The sequence below is a fragment of the Mercenaria mercenaria genome, chromosome 16 (assembly GCF_021730395.1).
Source record: "Mercenaria mercenaria strain notata chromosome 16, MADL_Memer_1, whole genome shotgun sequence".
Classification (NCBI taxonomy): domain Eukaryota; kingdom Metazoa; phylum Mollusca; class Bivalvia; order Venerida; family Veneridae; genus Mercenaria; species Mercenaria mercenaria.
In genome coordinates this window covers 18,461,614-18,478,445 of record NC_069376.1, presented here as the reverse complement: position 1 = coordinate 18,478,445, position 16,832 = coordinate 18,461,614, and the positions used below count along the sequence as shown (strand labels likewise).

Genomic DNA, 16,832 nt, shown 5'->3' with positions numbered 1-16,832 from the left:
GATGCCGACAACTTGTCGGGGAAAATACGAAAAGGGTCCTACAAAAGAATCTACAAGATTATGCGGTAGAGATAGCTAGATATGCCCGCCTTTAATTCTTCGTTGGGTTTTAAAACAGTTCTAAAATAGTGTGCACACTAAAATTCTTGCATTTTTTTATGTCTAGTGAGAGAAAGTTTACCTTTGTCCTATCACGTGCAACATGTTTCTTGTTACAAAACATGTTCTAAAGTATGACGTCACTAACATATTCCGGGCAGGGCCGTAGGAACAGGGGGTGGGGACAGGGCCCCCCGCCCCCCCCCCCCCCCCCCCATAATTTGACCGATTATGGTAATTATCTTAGTAATTAATTATTTATTTTTTTTGGACAGCGAGTCTATTTTAGCTGTGACCTTTCAACCTTTCACCAGACATGCAGTTTTATAATTGTTTTGTAACCTACATTTTCCTGAAGAGTATTGTCAATGCTAAATAAAAATCAAAAGAAAAGTGGGGGTCATGTTTGATGCAAGAAAAGTAATTTCAGTCAAACACACAAACTGCAAAATCAGCTAAAAAATGAGACCCCAAATTACACTGGTGGTGTATGATCTAAGTTTCCATGAAAATTTTTGTCTGTCATGTGATTTTAGCAAAAAATTGCAAAGAAAATAAGGAAAATAGCTCTACAGAGCAAAAAAGCTGAGAACTAATTGTATCCGCCATTTTTTCGCGCCATTTTTCTATTTAGTGTCTGTATGCCTATATCCCCTTTATTATTTATAATGTACTCTCCCTAGAACTAAAGGTTACACTATACCAATTCAGTTCCTTCTTTATTTCATATAAACAATGGAATCTTGAGACCTCATTTTCAGTATTTTTGAGCAGTTCAATGATATGAAAACCATGTATGGTCATTTATTATAACATGTCTTCTTATTAACAAAAAAAATGCATGTCATGTTACATATAAGAAAAATAATTTTTTCAATGAACAAAACTAAAACCTGGAAATTCACAAAGAAAATGGTCTAGATCTTTTCTGAATAGCCTACAATAAGCAATAAGACTAAGACGAAATAACTGCCACAACCTCATATGACTCATACTAGTAATACCAGATTTCATCAACAGCACGGAACTACATTTTGGGCTACGTCATATATAACACTGAGTAAGTCACTTCCTGTTTGTAGTAATCAGTCCTGGATCTATAATAAGCACTTGTAGCACTCCCGTTATATCCTCTCAGCTTGATTTTAAGATATATTTACAAATACTAACAAATAAAAACATTTTTCTTAACTTCCAAAACTGGAATGTATGTGAAGGTGTGCTTCTAAACACTCTCTAGTCCCCAGGAAGTAACGTACTTTTACCAAACTTTTTATGCGATAAATTCCTTTAGTAACTCGTATTTATTTGTTGACAACATTGGCCAATCTTTAAGCATTTTTCTGGTGAATTCATTCTCGTTTTCAGAAAAGTCACGGAAATTAGTCAAAAGGTTGAATATTCTGTAAAGCCGGGAACCAGGCCCTCCTGGCCGGATGCTGAGTAGATGTTGTAAACACGCGACCAGTTTCTCTTGAATCCGTTCCACTTTTTGAGGTTCTTCAAGTGAACATCGATCTACAAAGTAAAAAAAATGAAAGTGACCCCTCTTTAAACTCTAGACGCCATTTCACTAATCGAATCGAACTTAAACATCTGATATGTTGCGTCTGAACAAAAATATTATTGCCAAGTGGTAAAACTGCATTTCTTTGACTGATCTTCAAACCTTAAAAAATAGTTCCATTGTTCAAAAACATGGCTGTGCGACCAGTCTGTTCGGTCCGAGGGAAGTGTCATTATCGCATTCTCAGACTGGTTGTACGGTCACCAGTTCTTTGGTAATGACCGTCCACTTATTGGATATTAGTGACAACTTTGTTACAGCCCGTGCAAGCTCTGTGACTTTGACCTTCGAGATAAAGGCCTAAGACTTGCGCGCGACACTTCGTCTCAGTAATCAAACATTTATGTCAGATAAAAACTAAAGCTATCAAAGAAGAGTGCTTGATACCTAAATAGAGTATATCCAAGGAAACAAGAGCTATCTGGAGTGATAAATATCCGATATGATTATATGGGACAACAGTTTGAGTCAAATCCATGTATAAAAGAGGCATAATTCATGGAAAATTTCTGCCACAGTAACGCATCTTGTGTCATATATTGTGGGTGTTGATGTGGAATAACTATTTTAAATACATTTTGTAATAACTGAGATAAAGTGGAATTAAAGCAAAACATCAACTTAAAAGGGACATAATTCATGGAATACTGCTGCCAGAGTAATGAAACTTGTGTCATATGGTGCGGGTGACAATATGGAACAACTACTTTAAGTCTGAAACGAAACCCAGTTAGTAATAAGTTAGATAAAAATGCATCATTCTATATACAAAGGGAGCATAATTCATAACCTATTGGTGCGAGAGTTATAAACCTTGCGGCATATGATGTGGGTAATGATGAGGAATAGCTATTTTAAGTTTAAATAGGATTGCTTTATGCGCATTAAAGTCACAGCCTGGACTAAGCCTATAACGTGCTCTGACCTTTAATATAAAGGCCTTGGGTTTGTTTGCAACGGTCGGTCTTATTGAGGCAAACATTTATGGCAAAAAAATAGGACTGATATATGCATGTTACAGTAACGGCATGGACAAGCTATGGCCTAAGAGTGACCTTGACTTTTGAGCTAGGTGCCTGATATTTGCGTGCGACACTCCGTCTAACAGAGGTTAACATCTGTACAAAACAGATTGTTCCATGCATGTTAATTGTCCAAACACAATCGTACGGGCGCACTCATGCACATACACACTAGCGCATATACACCTTACAGCCATTTTGACGATTCTGTCGAGCTCACTGCAAACGGGCTCGACAAAAAGCTTTAAAGTTAAAACTATCCGCATCCAAAACTGCTGCAAAAAGTGTGCACCCATTTTAAATTTATAAACCGTAATTTGGTGTGCATGTGGTAAAAGAAAAAAGTATAGATTACCCGCCCCCCCCCCCCACCCCCGAAAAAGAAACGGGTTAAAGAAATACCTGAAAATGTTGTCACTATCGCCCTAACGACACTTTCTTCTTGAACTGTTAAATCCAGGTCTCGAACTGACTGGCTGTATTTAAACTTCGTCAAAACAAAGTGTATGGGTACAATCCGTGCCAGCTCGTCCATGTGTATTTCCTTGCCCCAGGGGGTAGTCAATACCCGCCTCTCCATATCAAAATTCCTGAGAATGCCCCTATATCCACCGAATAATGTGTTTTCAATCCGGGAAGCTAAAATATATTCATATTATTATCAACTTAAGTTGCTTTTCAAAATCTAAAACTTACTTGAAACTGCTTCCGCAAAGTCAAAACTATCCTTTGCTCACAAACTCATTGTCAAAACTATCTTTGACTAACACAAAACAAACTATTGCTCACAAACGCATTGTCAAAACTATCCTTTGCTCACACACGCAAAGTCATAACTATCCTTTGCTCACACACGCAAAGTCATAACTATCTTTTGCTCACAGACACAAAGTCATAACAATTTTTTGCTCACAGATGCAGTCATAACTATCCTTTGCTCACAAACGCAAAGTCATAACTATCCTTTGCTCACACACGCAAAGGCATAACTATCCTTTGCTCACAAACGCAAAGTCATAACTATCCTTTGATCACAAACGCAAAGTCATAACTATCCTTTGCTAACACACGCAAAGGCATAACTATCCTTTGCTCACACACGCAAAGGCATAACTATCCTTTGCTTACAAACGCAAAGTCATAACTATCCTTTGCTCACACACGCAAAGTCATAACTATCCTTTGCTCACACACGTAAAGGCATAACTATCCTTTTCTCACAAATGCAAAGTCATAACTATCCTTTGCTCACAGACGCAAAGTCATAACTATCCTTTGCTTGCACACGCAAAGTCATAACTATCCTTTGCTCACAGACGCAGTCATAACTATCCTTTGCTCACACACGCAAAGGCATAACTATCCTTTGCTCACAAACGCAAAGTCATAACTATCCTTTGCTCACAGACGCAAAGTCATAACTAGCCTTTGCTCACAGACGCAAAGTCATAACTATCCTTTGCTCACGAACACAAAGTCATAACTATCCTTTGCTCACACACGTAAAGGCATAACTATCCTTTGCCCACGAAGGCAAAGTCATAACTATCCTTTGCTCACACACGCAAATGCATAACTATCCTTTGCTCACAGACGCAAAGTCATAACTATCCTTTGCTCACAATTGCAAAGTCATAACTATCCTTTGCTCACACACGCAAAGTCATAACTATCATTTGCTCACAGACGCAAAGTCATAACTATCCTTTGCTCATAAATGCAAAGTCAAAACTTTCCTTTGATAACAAACGCAAAGTCACCACAAATGCATGGTCAAACTATCCTTTGTTCACAAACGCATATATAGTCAATAAAATCTGTAAAAAGATCCTTTGGAAGCAAAGAATGCAACAAAGAAGAATAATAGCAGACTCGGTCTGAATGAGTCTGTTAACTAACATTTGCTAACAAATACAAAGTCATGACTTTCCTTTGCTCACAAGTGCAAAGTAATAACTAACATTTGCTCATAAGACCATAACTATCCTTTGCTCACAAGATCATAACTATCCTTTGCTCACAATATCATTACTATCTTTCTCACAAACGCAAACTTTACTCATAAACACAAAGTCAAAACAACCATTTACTCACAAAATACAGTGAAACCAGTTCTGAGGCAAACACAACTTGTAATATAATTGACGTCAAACACCCGATATGAAATTTTTACGTCAATATCGAAAAATATTGATGTCTCCGCTCCTATTGTAAGTATACGGAGACTGAAAATATGTATGTTTATAGGTTATTAGATTTGTATCGAGAAATATGCACGAGTTCTATAGCGGAAATATTGCGCGACTTTAGGAGCGCAGTATTTTTTCTGCGGAAAAAACGAGTGCATATTTTTCGATGCAAATCTAATAATATTTTTATTACATACGCATTTATACTTAAATTTGTTACATAAATGATATAAATTTGTTCTTAAGCATGAGTAAATTGAAAATATCGTCGTTAAAGAACTTTTAAACATGTCGAGATACATTAAACTGGCGTCACAAATGACGTCACACACCCGATATGAAATTTGAACGTCAATATGGAAAAATATTGACGTTTTAGGTTCCATTAAAATTTAACGTAGTAAATAAATGAGTATGCAATAAAATAATAAATGATATAGAAGGCCCTGGAAATTTTTGAGAGAACTTTTCATTCCGCCCGAGCCTCCTCTGTGTTTCATTGTACCTTTTGTTAAACTACATTACCTCTCAGATTTTTACCTTTTATTAAATTAGCCTGATCATTCATTTTTAACGACTTAAATCCTGGTATAGACTTGGCAAAACTAACAATAACTGAGATCTTTTGCTCGAAAAATGTGAATGCACGTTGCACGTGTTCAATTCTGCCATCCAAATCAATGCCCGTTATACTGTAAAACTCGTCAAATTCGGCTTTGGACAGTCCCATGTCACCGAAAAGTTCTTTTTTCATATTGTACTTTTCCTGTAATACAAAGACTAACATATTAGCTTTCTGGGTTCTATAAACTAATAAGTCTCCAGATATAATCATAACATAGAAGATATAAAACAAAGAGGTTCCTAAAATAATAACGAGAAATCCTAAATTAGCTGTTTTGGTGAGATAAAAAAAGTTATTTTCCCTCTATATCAATGTTTCACTAATGCTTTATATTTATTACACTGCTGTGTGCATGTAGAATTTTATATGTATGAAACGATGAACTGTAAATGTTCAAGTTAGATATTAATAAAATGTATGTTCTGTTCTGTTTATACACTCGGCAATTTCTGTTTTAATTATGTATTCTCGCTAGGCAATTACACCTGAGGTCTTCGAAATCTAGAAAAGTACCCACATGTACGAAAGACCCGTGGTGACATTTCAACTTCATTATTTCACGATTTCTGCTTCCTGATTTCACGATTTCCACTTCATGAATTCACGATTTCACGATTTCCACTTCATGAATTCACGATTTCACGAATTCACGATTTCACGAAAAAACTTCACGATTTCTTGATTTCACGATTTCATGATTTCACGATTTCTTGATTTCACGACTTCCACTTCATGAATTCACGATTTCACGATTTCTTCTTCCTGAATTCACGATTTCCACTTCTTGAATTCACGATTTTACGATTTCCACTTCATGAATTCACGATTTCCACTTCACGATTTCAACTTCACGAATTCACGATTTCTACTTCACGAATTCACGATTTCACGATTTCAACTTCACGAATTCACGATTTCCACTTCACGAATTCACGATTTCCACTTCACGAATTCACGATTTCAACTTCACGAATTCACGATTTCCACTTCACGAATTCACGATTTCCATTTCATGAATTCACGATTTCACGATTTCAACTTCATGAATTCACGATTTCCACTTCACGAATTCACGATTTCACGATTTCAACTTCATGAATTCACGATTTCCACTTCACGAATTCACGATTTCACGATTTCAACTTCATGAATTCACGATTTCCACTTCACGAATTCACGATTTCCACTTCATGAATTCACGATTTCACGATTTGCACTTCACGAATTCACGATTTCCACTTCATGAATTCACGATTTCACTATTTCCACTTCACGAATTCACGATTTCAACTTCATGAATTCACGATTTCCACTCCACGAATTCACGATTTCAACTTCATGAATTCACGATTTCCACTTCACGAATTCACGATTTCACGATTTCCACTTCATGAATTCACGAATTCAACTTCATGAATTCACGATTTCCACTTTACGAATTCACGATTTCCACTTCATGAATTCACCATTTCACGAAAAAACTTCACGAATTCACGATTTCAACTTCACTCACTATTTCAACTTCACGAATTCACGATTTCAACTTCATGAATTCACGATTTCCACTTCACGAATTCACGATTTCCACTTCACGAATTCACGATTTCAACTTCACGAATTCACGATTTCCACTTCACGAATTCACGATTTCCACTTCATGAATTCACAATTTCAACTTCATGAATTCACGATTTCCACTTCACGAATTCACGATTTCAACTTCATGAATTCACGATTTCACGATTTCCACTTCACGAATTCACGATTTCAACTTCACGAATTCACGATTTTCACTTCAGGAATTCACTATTTCAACTTCATGAATTCACGATTTCACCATCGTGAAATCGTGAATTCGTGAAGTGGAAATCGAGAATTCGTGAAGTGGAAATCGTGAATTCATGAAGTGGAAATCGTGAAATCGTGAATTCATGAAGTGGAAATCGTGAATTCATGAAGTGGAAATCGTGAAATCGTGAATTCATGAAGTGGAAATCGTGAAATCAGGAAGCAGAAATCGTGAAATAATGAAGTTGAAATGTCACCACGGGTCTTTCGTACATATGACCTAAATTTAGTCGGAGTGACTATAAACCCAATAAAAGTCCACTTTCTGTGACTGACATATTGACAGACGGACGAATGGGTAGTCAAACGGGAAAATTTCATTACCAGCTCTTTTGCGTTTTTATTATTATTATCATCATTATTATTATTATACTAGATTTATACAGCGTTTTCATGATAAACACTTTCAAAGGCACTTTACATATAGCAAACGCAGCCGGCCACACGGTGCGCGAAATCATCCTCTACTAGGTGGGAGACACTCAAGAGCATCTCAGACATTTCCAGTGCCTTGACCGGTATTCGAACCCCGGACCTCTGGATTGACAGTCAAGCGTGTTACCACTAGACCACTTGCCCGCCTAAGCTATGGCTGGATTAATTTTTACCCCCGTTTTGAAAAAAAACGGACATATGTGATCGCGCGTGCGTCTGTCCATCATAGTTCGTGTGAGGAGCATAACTTAATAACCAGTCAGGCTATTGCCTTTTTACTTGGCATATTGGTAGATGACTATGAGACAATGTGCAGAGCACATGAACCAGGTCGGTAGAACAAAGTTCAAGGTCACAAATTGAGCTCAAAGGTCAAATGTGTCCTTCATACTTCGTGTCCGGAGCATAACTTAATAACCATTTAAAGTATTGACTTCAATCTTGGCATATAGGGAGGTGGCGAAAAGACGATGTAGCGCATGAACTAGGTATGTACGTCAAATGTCAAGGTCACAAACTGAGTTCAAATCTGTCCTTTGTATTTTGTGTCAAGAGTACAACTTCGGCGCTATTCAAAGTATTGACTTTAAACATGGAATACAGTTGGGTGCTGATGAGGTGATTTGAGGAGTGCAGCAGTCCACATTTCTCTCCCCCCTCCCACTCCCCCCATCCCACTCCCCCAAACAGTTTTTTTTTTTACACTTTTCATATTTTGTGCCTTAAAATTCAAGCACATGAACTTGATTTGAGTCTGTCCTTTGTATTTTGTGCCTGGAGCACAACTTCAAAACTATTCCAGGTGTTGACTTTAAACTTGGAACATCGGTGTTTGGTGATGAAGTGACTTGATGAGTGCAACAGTCATTATTACTCATCCCCTCCCCCCCCCCCCCCCCCCCCCCCCCACAACCACCACCACACACACACAAAAATGACTTTCAGTTTCTTGTTTCTAAGTATTTCATCACTGCTGCCGTACTAAACCCCACAATCCCCGCCCACTGCCATATTACACCCCCTCCCCCCACACACCCAGCTCCTCTGATGTAGAACTGCGGGCGTATATTGCCCCGCTTTGCGGAGCTCTTGTTTGTTATATTTTAACTGCTTGTATACATAACAACCTGTTCTGCTGGTATATCAACAATATAAATGAATGTGCATATTTTCACGGTATGCTCTATCAGTGCACAAAGATTCCTAAACAAAATATCTTGTACTTTACGTTATCGCACGATCCACTTTTTTGACTGAAGGACGGACGAATGGACAGACAGGGTCTAACCATACTTTCTCTACGGCGAAACACCGTTTTATAGGGGCCTGATAAAATGTCTCTTCCAACAATAAGAAAAACTGCACGTGCTTAAATATATGTGTCCATTGGATATCGAAAATTACATATACATGTATACATGTACACATTTCCTGTATAATCTAATATATGAAGACGAAATGAGTTACCAGATACTCAGTTTGCTTTTGTTTAATGACTTCCGTGGGGATGTGACCAAAATCATCAAAGTCCGCACTACTCTGTGATTCCGTCAAGGTTCTCACAATTGAATCGATTTCCTGCAATTTTAAAAGAAAAAGTAAAGTTTTTTTTTATGAATTTTATCCGCATCTTCTTCAATATAAATTTAATGACGTTATAAATTTATGCCCGAGTTATCCTTGGCATCGGGCAATCTCGTTTCATGACTGTCCAAGTCTGTTATAACAGTTACTAATCATGAAGTAGTTTTAAAGAGAATATAGTTTATAAACATTGATTATAAAAAATGTGTTTATCACAGCAACATTATAACAGATCCGAGATATTTTTACAATACGTAACAACTCTTCACGTAAATATGGTCATTAAAACGAAGGCGCCAATCATTTTTTCTTTAACTGTAGAAATTATCATACTCAGAGAATCGTCTTGTTTCACGAGACACGTATATTTCATCCGCTAAATCTATATATATATATATTCTGTTATATATACAATTCTGTTTGGGAATGATCAATATACGGAAGATGAAAACACATTCATCTTTCTACAAGTTCAAAAATATATAAAACAGCCAGGCAGATTCTAATGACACTTTCTAAAATATAAAAACTTCTTAAATATAAAAAATATGGGACTATTTTTACACGTCCAGAATATGTGTGAAGCGGTCACATAGAAATAGAAGGAAAACTCAAACGACGCGAGGTTGGAAATTGGTAGTTGATTTAGAGCTATAGCCAGTTGCTAAAGCACTGGCTAAAAACAAAAACCGGAACGTTACATTTTCTTTCAAACGGTGCATTTTCGAAAAGCAAACTGGATATTTTACCCTCTTGCTGTGAACTTACCTTCAAGGAAACTATGCTGTTTTGACTGGTCAGGCTCGAAACTGGATCTGGTTTCGCTTTTTTCGCCGGTGGAGACGGATTGTCGTAATCTGACCGACAACTAGAGGAAATTTCAGATTCTACAGCTGCCAGTGGACTTGTGATATCTTCAGGCCAGCTTATTCCAAGCTCTAGGATAAAACAGCATTTATTTTCATTTTCGGAATTTGGAGAGAAAAGAAAGCATGTCGACGTATTTTAATATTTTCTTTGCTGACATATTAATACGGTGAAAAATTGAATTCTATAACTAAATTACTAAGTGATTTAGATAAAACACATCTTTGTAAAATTTTCGTCAGTCTATAATATTTTATGCTATTCTACATTCTATGATACCAAGGAAACCTTACTTTAAGATCAATATAAATGTATCAAAAATCGTGAATTCTTACCTAAACCGGAAGCAGATGACGGATTACTTTCATAAATGCTGGCCATGGCTACATCGATTAGACTGTCGATGGATTCTACATTTTTCACCTGGTTGATGTTTTTGGTCTTATGTTTTAATGTGTATCTACCTATTTTGATAGCTAAAAAGAAGATTGTTAAAGATTTTTTACGCTAAAATGTAACTTTTCCATGAAAACTTTTTGGTCTTAAACATTAAGGCTACAAAAGTGTTTAAAACTACATTTACAACCCGCTTGTAAACCTGTTCCACCGATCAGAAACCTCACCTTGATTGTGACACAAACTGATTTTAAAAGCTTCATTTGACAACATTTTGTCTTTCGTCTTGAACTAAAAAAAAACTTGTATGGTAACATTAAGATTGAATGTTAAAACGTGCATAGATCTACAGTCTTTTATATTCATTCTAAAATTATAACATGTGGTTAACATTTACGCAAGGAAACGTTCAGGCAAATACTCATACCTTCCTTTGACATTCCTACTTTGAGGCATCTTTTATATCTGCATGACGCGCAGCCATTTTTAATCGGGCCTCGCTCCCATTCCTCTCTCATGTCCGGTTTACATTTGCACTTGTAACCAACTTCCTTTTTCTTTAGCGTTCTTCTGAAGAAACCCTTTGATTACAAACAGAACATAAACTGTACAAATAGTGGAAAAGCTTTTTCTAAAACCCTAAATTGGATAAAGAAATTACATACAAATTTGTATTGTATGAATAGATAAACGAAAAGGTAACTAATGTTCATTCTGTATTAGGTATTCTCATATTATTCAATACATTAAGTGACGGAATGATCAGATTTTGATAAAATCATAGACATATCTCAGTACATTTTACGGTAGCCATTCTATATCCACGGCAACAGGAAAACAAAATGGTGGATCATATTGAAAAACTAAATCGTGGATCATTTTGTTTTAAATGTATATCTAAATAATATTGACTTAATTTTGGAAAACAAAACTTTCTGCTTTCCTAAAATGAAAGAAAATAAAACTAAAACGAACATAAAAATGAAATGCTAATTCAAACTGTTTGCTGAATAGCACATCTTATGACAAGTTTTGTGAATATTTGAGGGGGTTTTTTTTATACCCATAATATCGTTAGTGACGGAAACAGATGAATTATGTCGATGTTACACGGAAATCGACAGAAATGGATTTAGATCACATTTTCTGAATAAATAAGATATATGTTTTTTCTCGAAGATCATATGATAATAACAATTCAGGCTGATTACCTTGCAAGCTTCGCATGTATTCGCTCCGTAATGATATCCGGAAGATTTTTCATCACAGATACTGCATGGCGGAAGTATCGGCTCCGGGGGCGGGTCTGGGTTCTTTACTCTCTTGCGCGTCTTTTTTACTTTTGGTATCACATTGCTTGGACTTTCAACTTGCAGGCTGCAGCTGCTGGGGCTAAATGAGCTGGAAACGGTATGTTCCGGCACCGGACGGGAATTAATTGAAACAGTGACATTCTGAACAGGTTCGTGTTGTGTTGCATATAAGTCTATGTTCAACTGACCAACGTTAACAGAATTGTCGATTTCATTTCTGTCGTGCTGTCTTTCTAAAGTAACGGGTAAAAGATTGAGAATTCCCCCATTAGAACCGTCATTACCGGTAGTATCTATGGTTACACGGTGTCCGTAAAGCAAGGTATCACAGGTTGCACTATTTTCTGAACTCGCATCTACATTATCTGTCCCATTATTCTTTGTAATGTCGTTATTTAGTTGCAATATATTCGCTGTATCTGAATTATCCTGCTGGATTGCTGTACTGGGATTGTCAGTTGATGTTACTTCCAAAACCGGAAGTGGAGAAGCGTATTGTAACGCATGCTCTATCACACTGGACAAATCGTCGTCCATGTTTGAGTATGGTATGAATCGTGGATCCAAAGTATTTTTTTCTGTAATAAAGATTTATTTTTTATTTTAAAAATGACAGCAAAATGTTCTGTTGTGAAGTTTTCATGCATACTGCAACTATAAGTTAAAATGGGAGAGAGTTCTTGTTCTTCACAAGATAAGGTAGAGTCAGGACTAGACCTCATTTATATGCAAATGCAGTTTTTCAACCAACAGAATCTGCTCAGCTGGGTACCAAACGTAAAGTTAAAGGTAACAAAATTCACAATTTATATTTGCCAGAATTAAACAGTACTAAAAGCAAATTTTGAAAATACGGAGTGCAGGCCCTATTAGGCCTACATTCGAGATATGTGCATTGCTATTCGGAGCAATATATGTCCGAAGCAGTGCATGTGCCTGCCAATGTTGAGGATCATAGGCCAAAGCAGTTACAAGTTGTTATTGAGCGGGAACTAGTAATTACAGTCAGACAAACAATACAAAGGACGACCAGTCTCCTAACAAAATATGTCCACCAGACCACTATATCATAACCTTTGAGGGTAAGGAAAAACAAAATCAAGACGGGTCCTCGGAAAATGTGCTTTTTTGCACTATAAAACAAGGTGATCTCAACCTCTGACCAATTCAGACCCGTAGGCCTACATCATGGTGTTCTCTGGATACCTACCGGACTTTGTTCCGACTTTGGCCCCTGTCCAAATAAAATCAGAACCAGTAAGGTCAACAAATGAGAAATGCGAGTGTTCTTAAGTTACTGAGCAGACTGTTTTTATATTCTAATAGTCACTGTCACATTGGCATTTGGTTGAGTAATATAGAAATAAATTGTGGAACTCGGGTGTATAGGCAATGAGCCTGCCAAGTCTGGGGATCATGGTGACACTATGACCTCGACATTTGACCCACTAACCTAAAAACTGATCATGGCCATCTACCAATAAAGTTTTAGAGTTGTAGGTAAAGGGGTGATAAAGATAGTGTGCGGAAAATGTTTTTCACAGTCACTTACTTCGATAGGTGTTACCCAATGTGCCTACAAACTTTGACATCTGTGGAAAATGCGGCTATCAAGATATTAAATGGAAACTTGTTTTATTGTTTACCTTGAATTTTGATCCATTAGTATAAAAAGTAGGAATAATAAAGGCCATCAACAACCCACGGGTAGTATACCTGCCAACTTTGGAGGTCACAGGCCAATGGTACTCAAGATATTGAGTGGAAACGGATCGCTATGACTTAACCTCTGACACACTGAACTCAAAATAATAAACAGCGTCATCACGTACATTATTAATAATGTCCCTTAGCGTACGAAAAGTTTTACATGTCTCAAAAGAAAGACATTTTAGTAAAAATATACCACCCGAGGCTGGTGTACAGACGTGTATACATTCTTAAATATATTTAAGTCATACGTGGAAGTAGATGTGATACTTGTCTTGCACTTTTCCATACCCAATGTTTTTATTTCGATGTAAATGAGATGTGAAACCAAAATGTGTAATCCTGTTTGTTGCCATATAACCTATACTCTGTTGGTGTGCCGTAAAACCCAAATAAATAAATAGATAAATGTCTTGCACTTGTAACGTTAAAGTAGTGTCTACAATCGCCATTTTTGCATGCATGTACCAGAGGTCTACCGTTGACTTATACGGGGTGCCCTTTTAGTCAACAGTAAACTGATTCACAATGTACACAGTACAAGTACTAATTAAAATGTGCACGCAGGTACAAAATTGCGCCAGCAACATTGCAGGTTTAAAATTATTCCTGCATGTTCGTTGCGGAACCTCTAGAATTTAATACTAACTACTTTTGAACGTGAAAGAATACATTTTTTCTATGAACACAGATTTTTAAACACAAATTCTTATCAGAGCAAAAAGTCAAATTTATTTAGGATAAAATAACTATTTAAGCAAACCTCAAGCGGCGCCGTCAAATCTTACGTCTGTTATTGGTTCACTTCGTACATATTCCATAAGGTTGATATGCGCAGTGTTTGTCCCAGACAAAGAGCTATAAAAATAAAAGTATTTTATACTTCTTTGTCCCAGATAACGACCGGACGTCCGACATTTCAACAGGTAATTAAACCATAACATACCTGATAACAAAATACGACAACATAATATATGACCAATATAAATTATGTTTAAAACTATTATGTTGTTATAACGACAGATGAAATTAACATTCACGAGAAAAGTGACAGAAATTGATTTTTTACCGTCCTTGCTTTTAACCTTCCTCTTCGTGTGTTAACAACTCGAAATCACGTGACAAATCACGTGATATACAGTAGCGTAGTTGGTAGGTACTACATTTAAAGACGCGCCACAAAATAACTGAATTCTTTTGTATTTCCATGATGGTAATTACACAAATGAGAAATAACAAGTTGACAGCGACATATATAAGGCCAAGACAATGTGTTTAAGTCTAAATATATAATTAAATTAATGTAGTAGTATGCATAGACTACTTGATGTATTAAGGTGAGTTTAGACCATACTTTGTTTCTACAGTGTAATATAGTTATTATTCTATGTTTATAAAACTATACTGAAAAGAGAATGACTGAATAAAGTTGTAGATGAAGTTGTGAAAAACACGTTAATTCAGGGAGGGTCTATATATTGTCCACCTGTCATCTTGTAGAATAGCTGTATTATACCAGCCAGAATGATCTGCACGAAGTTCATGTGGGAGGAAAAAGTAGGTCACTAGGTCGTGGTGAGTCTTTAAATCTGGCTTGTCATACAATATATCCTTAAATGAAATAACATTAATTGCACAGGCGACGGTCAAATCTAGGCCTCAGACGGATAATTTTAACAAAAAGCCTATTTTGAAAAGCATATAATCACAGATGTAAAGAAAGTATTTTTGATATAAACAGTAGTTTGCAATTGCCCAATGTAAATGGATAAGTTTCTTTGGTTGTGGATGTCGACACAAGTTTTCGGGGAAAATATGGAAAGGGTTCGACAGGAGAATGTAGAATCTACAATTGTTTGATCAAGTGGTAGAGATAGATATTCCTGTTTTTCCGGAGGCTGGTAGCGGGGGCTTGTCTAAAATAGCGTGCACACTATAGTTCTTGCCTACATGTCTAGCAAGAGTAGCCTATAAACTTGTCCAAACACGTCACGTGCCGGGGATAAACAGCGTGTTCTTAAGTAACGTCCCTATTAACTAGAATAGAAAAAAAATATTGTCCTCATAAACATACACATAATGCGACAACAACATAATGCTTGAAAATAAAATGTTCTAAAGGCAAATGCCTGCCTGTGAAAGACAGCTCTAGGGACAGCGATCAGCTGCTTATAAATGCAGAACAGAATCTACATGGCTAGACACGCAAGTGTGTGGCCCATGTTGTCTGTTTTAACTATCTGCGACGTAAAATGAGAAATATCTTTACCGTTACATCGGTTTCTCACTCCTTACTGTCCCTCAGGTCTCACACTAACAGGCATGTAATATCATAGTCCAAATAATAGGACGTTTCGGGACAGCGTGAGAACTTCTGACTGTCGCTGTCTCTGATGACAACTACAAAATATCAGATCATAAAATAAGTCATCCCGATAAGCCAAATGAGTAAGGCTAGTAATATTAGTGTTGACAACCTCCTCCCCCGCACCTCCACCCATTTTGAAATCGCTTCTATTCCAATCAACTCTTTTCGGCAACATCCTGTTAAACGCCTCTCTATTCATAGAATGGACAAAAATGATAAATTTTCATACTTTTATCTTTGAATTAACAACTATGTTTATTCCGACGAAGTGAAGTCCATCGTAGGCCGTTTTGGTTAGAGAACACCAATTGTTTTCACATAAACTTACATTAAAACATTATGGCGCGTATGGCCTTCCGTAAATCGAAACATGTATATCTAATTACATGTCTTTTCAAGAACTGTCTTAGTTCTGCTAAGGTATCGGACGACAAACATGAAATGAATAATGGTATACTTTAAGTAATTTTCGTGAGAATGAGATGATCTTCCTGTTTACATCGTTATCATGGCGGCCGGGAGAAATTTTGTTTGAAAAAATGTTTTTCGATACACATAAAATGTAGCAAATTTTGTCAAAATGTATAATGAAATACTGTAAATGCAGTCAAATCTCAATTTTGAAAAAAAAAAAAATCCCTTCTTAGCTTTGTTTACACGATTGACCAATCAGAACGCACAGACGTAACCTTATTCCCAGGTATACACACAAAGAAACATACATAAAATAGAAATGGTGCAAAGAAGAGCAGCCAGGTGGGGAAAGGGTCAGTATTCATATTATGATAGTGTAACAAACATGTTAAATG

General features: G+C 36.7%; 1 protein-coding gene across 2 annotated transcripts; it reads right to left on the bottom strand.

Annotated features, from left to right (window-relative positions):
• Positions 1-929: 929 nt before the first annotated feature.
• Positions 930-14,615, bottom strand: LOC123540188 (nuclear receptor ROR-beta-like). 2 transcript variants are annotated; one of them, XM_053526245.1, is made up of 10 exons: positions 14,553-14,615; positions 14,419-14,506; positions 11,844-12,523; positions 11,060-11,213; positions 10,572-10,712; positions 10,138-10,307; positions 9,253-9,363; positions 5,418-5,643; positions 3,091-3,327; positions 930-1,617 (listed from the first exon to the last, which is right to left on the bottom strand). In XM_053526245.1, exons 3-10 carry the CDS (start codon positions 12,480-12,482, stop codon positions 1,373-1,375), a joined length of 1,923 nt encoding a protein of 640 aa, XP_053382220.1. In that variant the 5' UTR covers positions 12,483-12,523; positions 14,419-14,506; positions 14,553-14,615; the 3' UTR covers positions 930-1,372. The 2 variants fall into 2 exon arrangements, with proteins under 2 accessions (XP_053382220.1, XP_045180934.2); XM_045324999.2 differs by lacking the exon at positions 14,553-14,615 and having other exon boundaries at positions 14,419-14,513.
• Between the last annotated feature and the right edge of the window lie 2,217 nt (positions 14,616-16,832).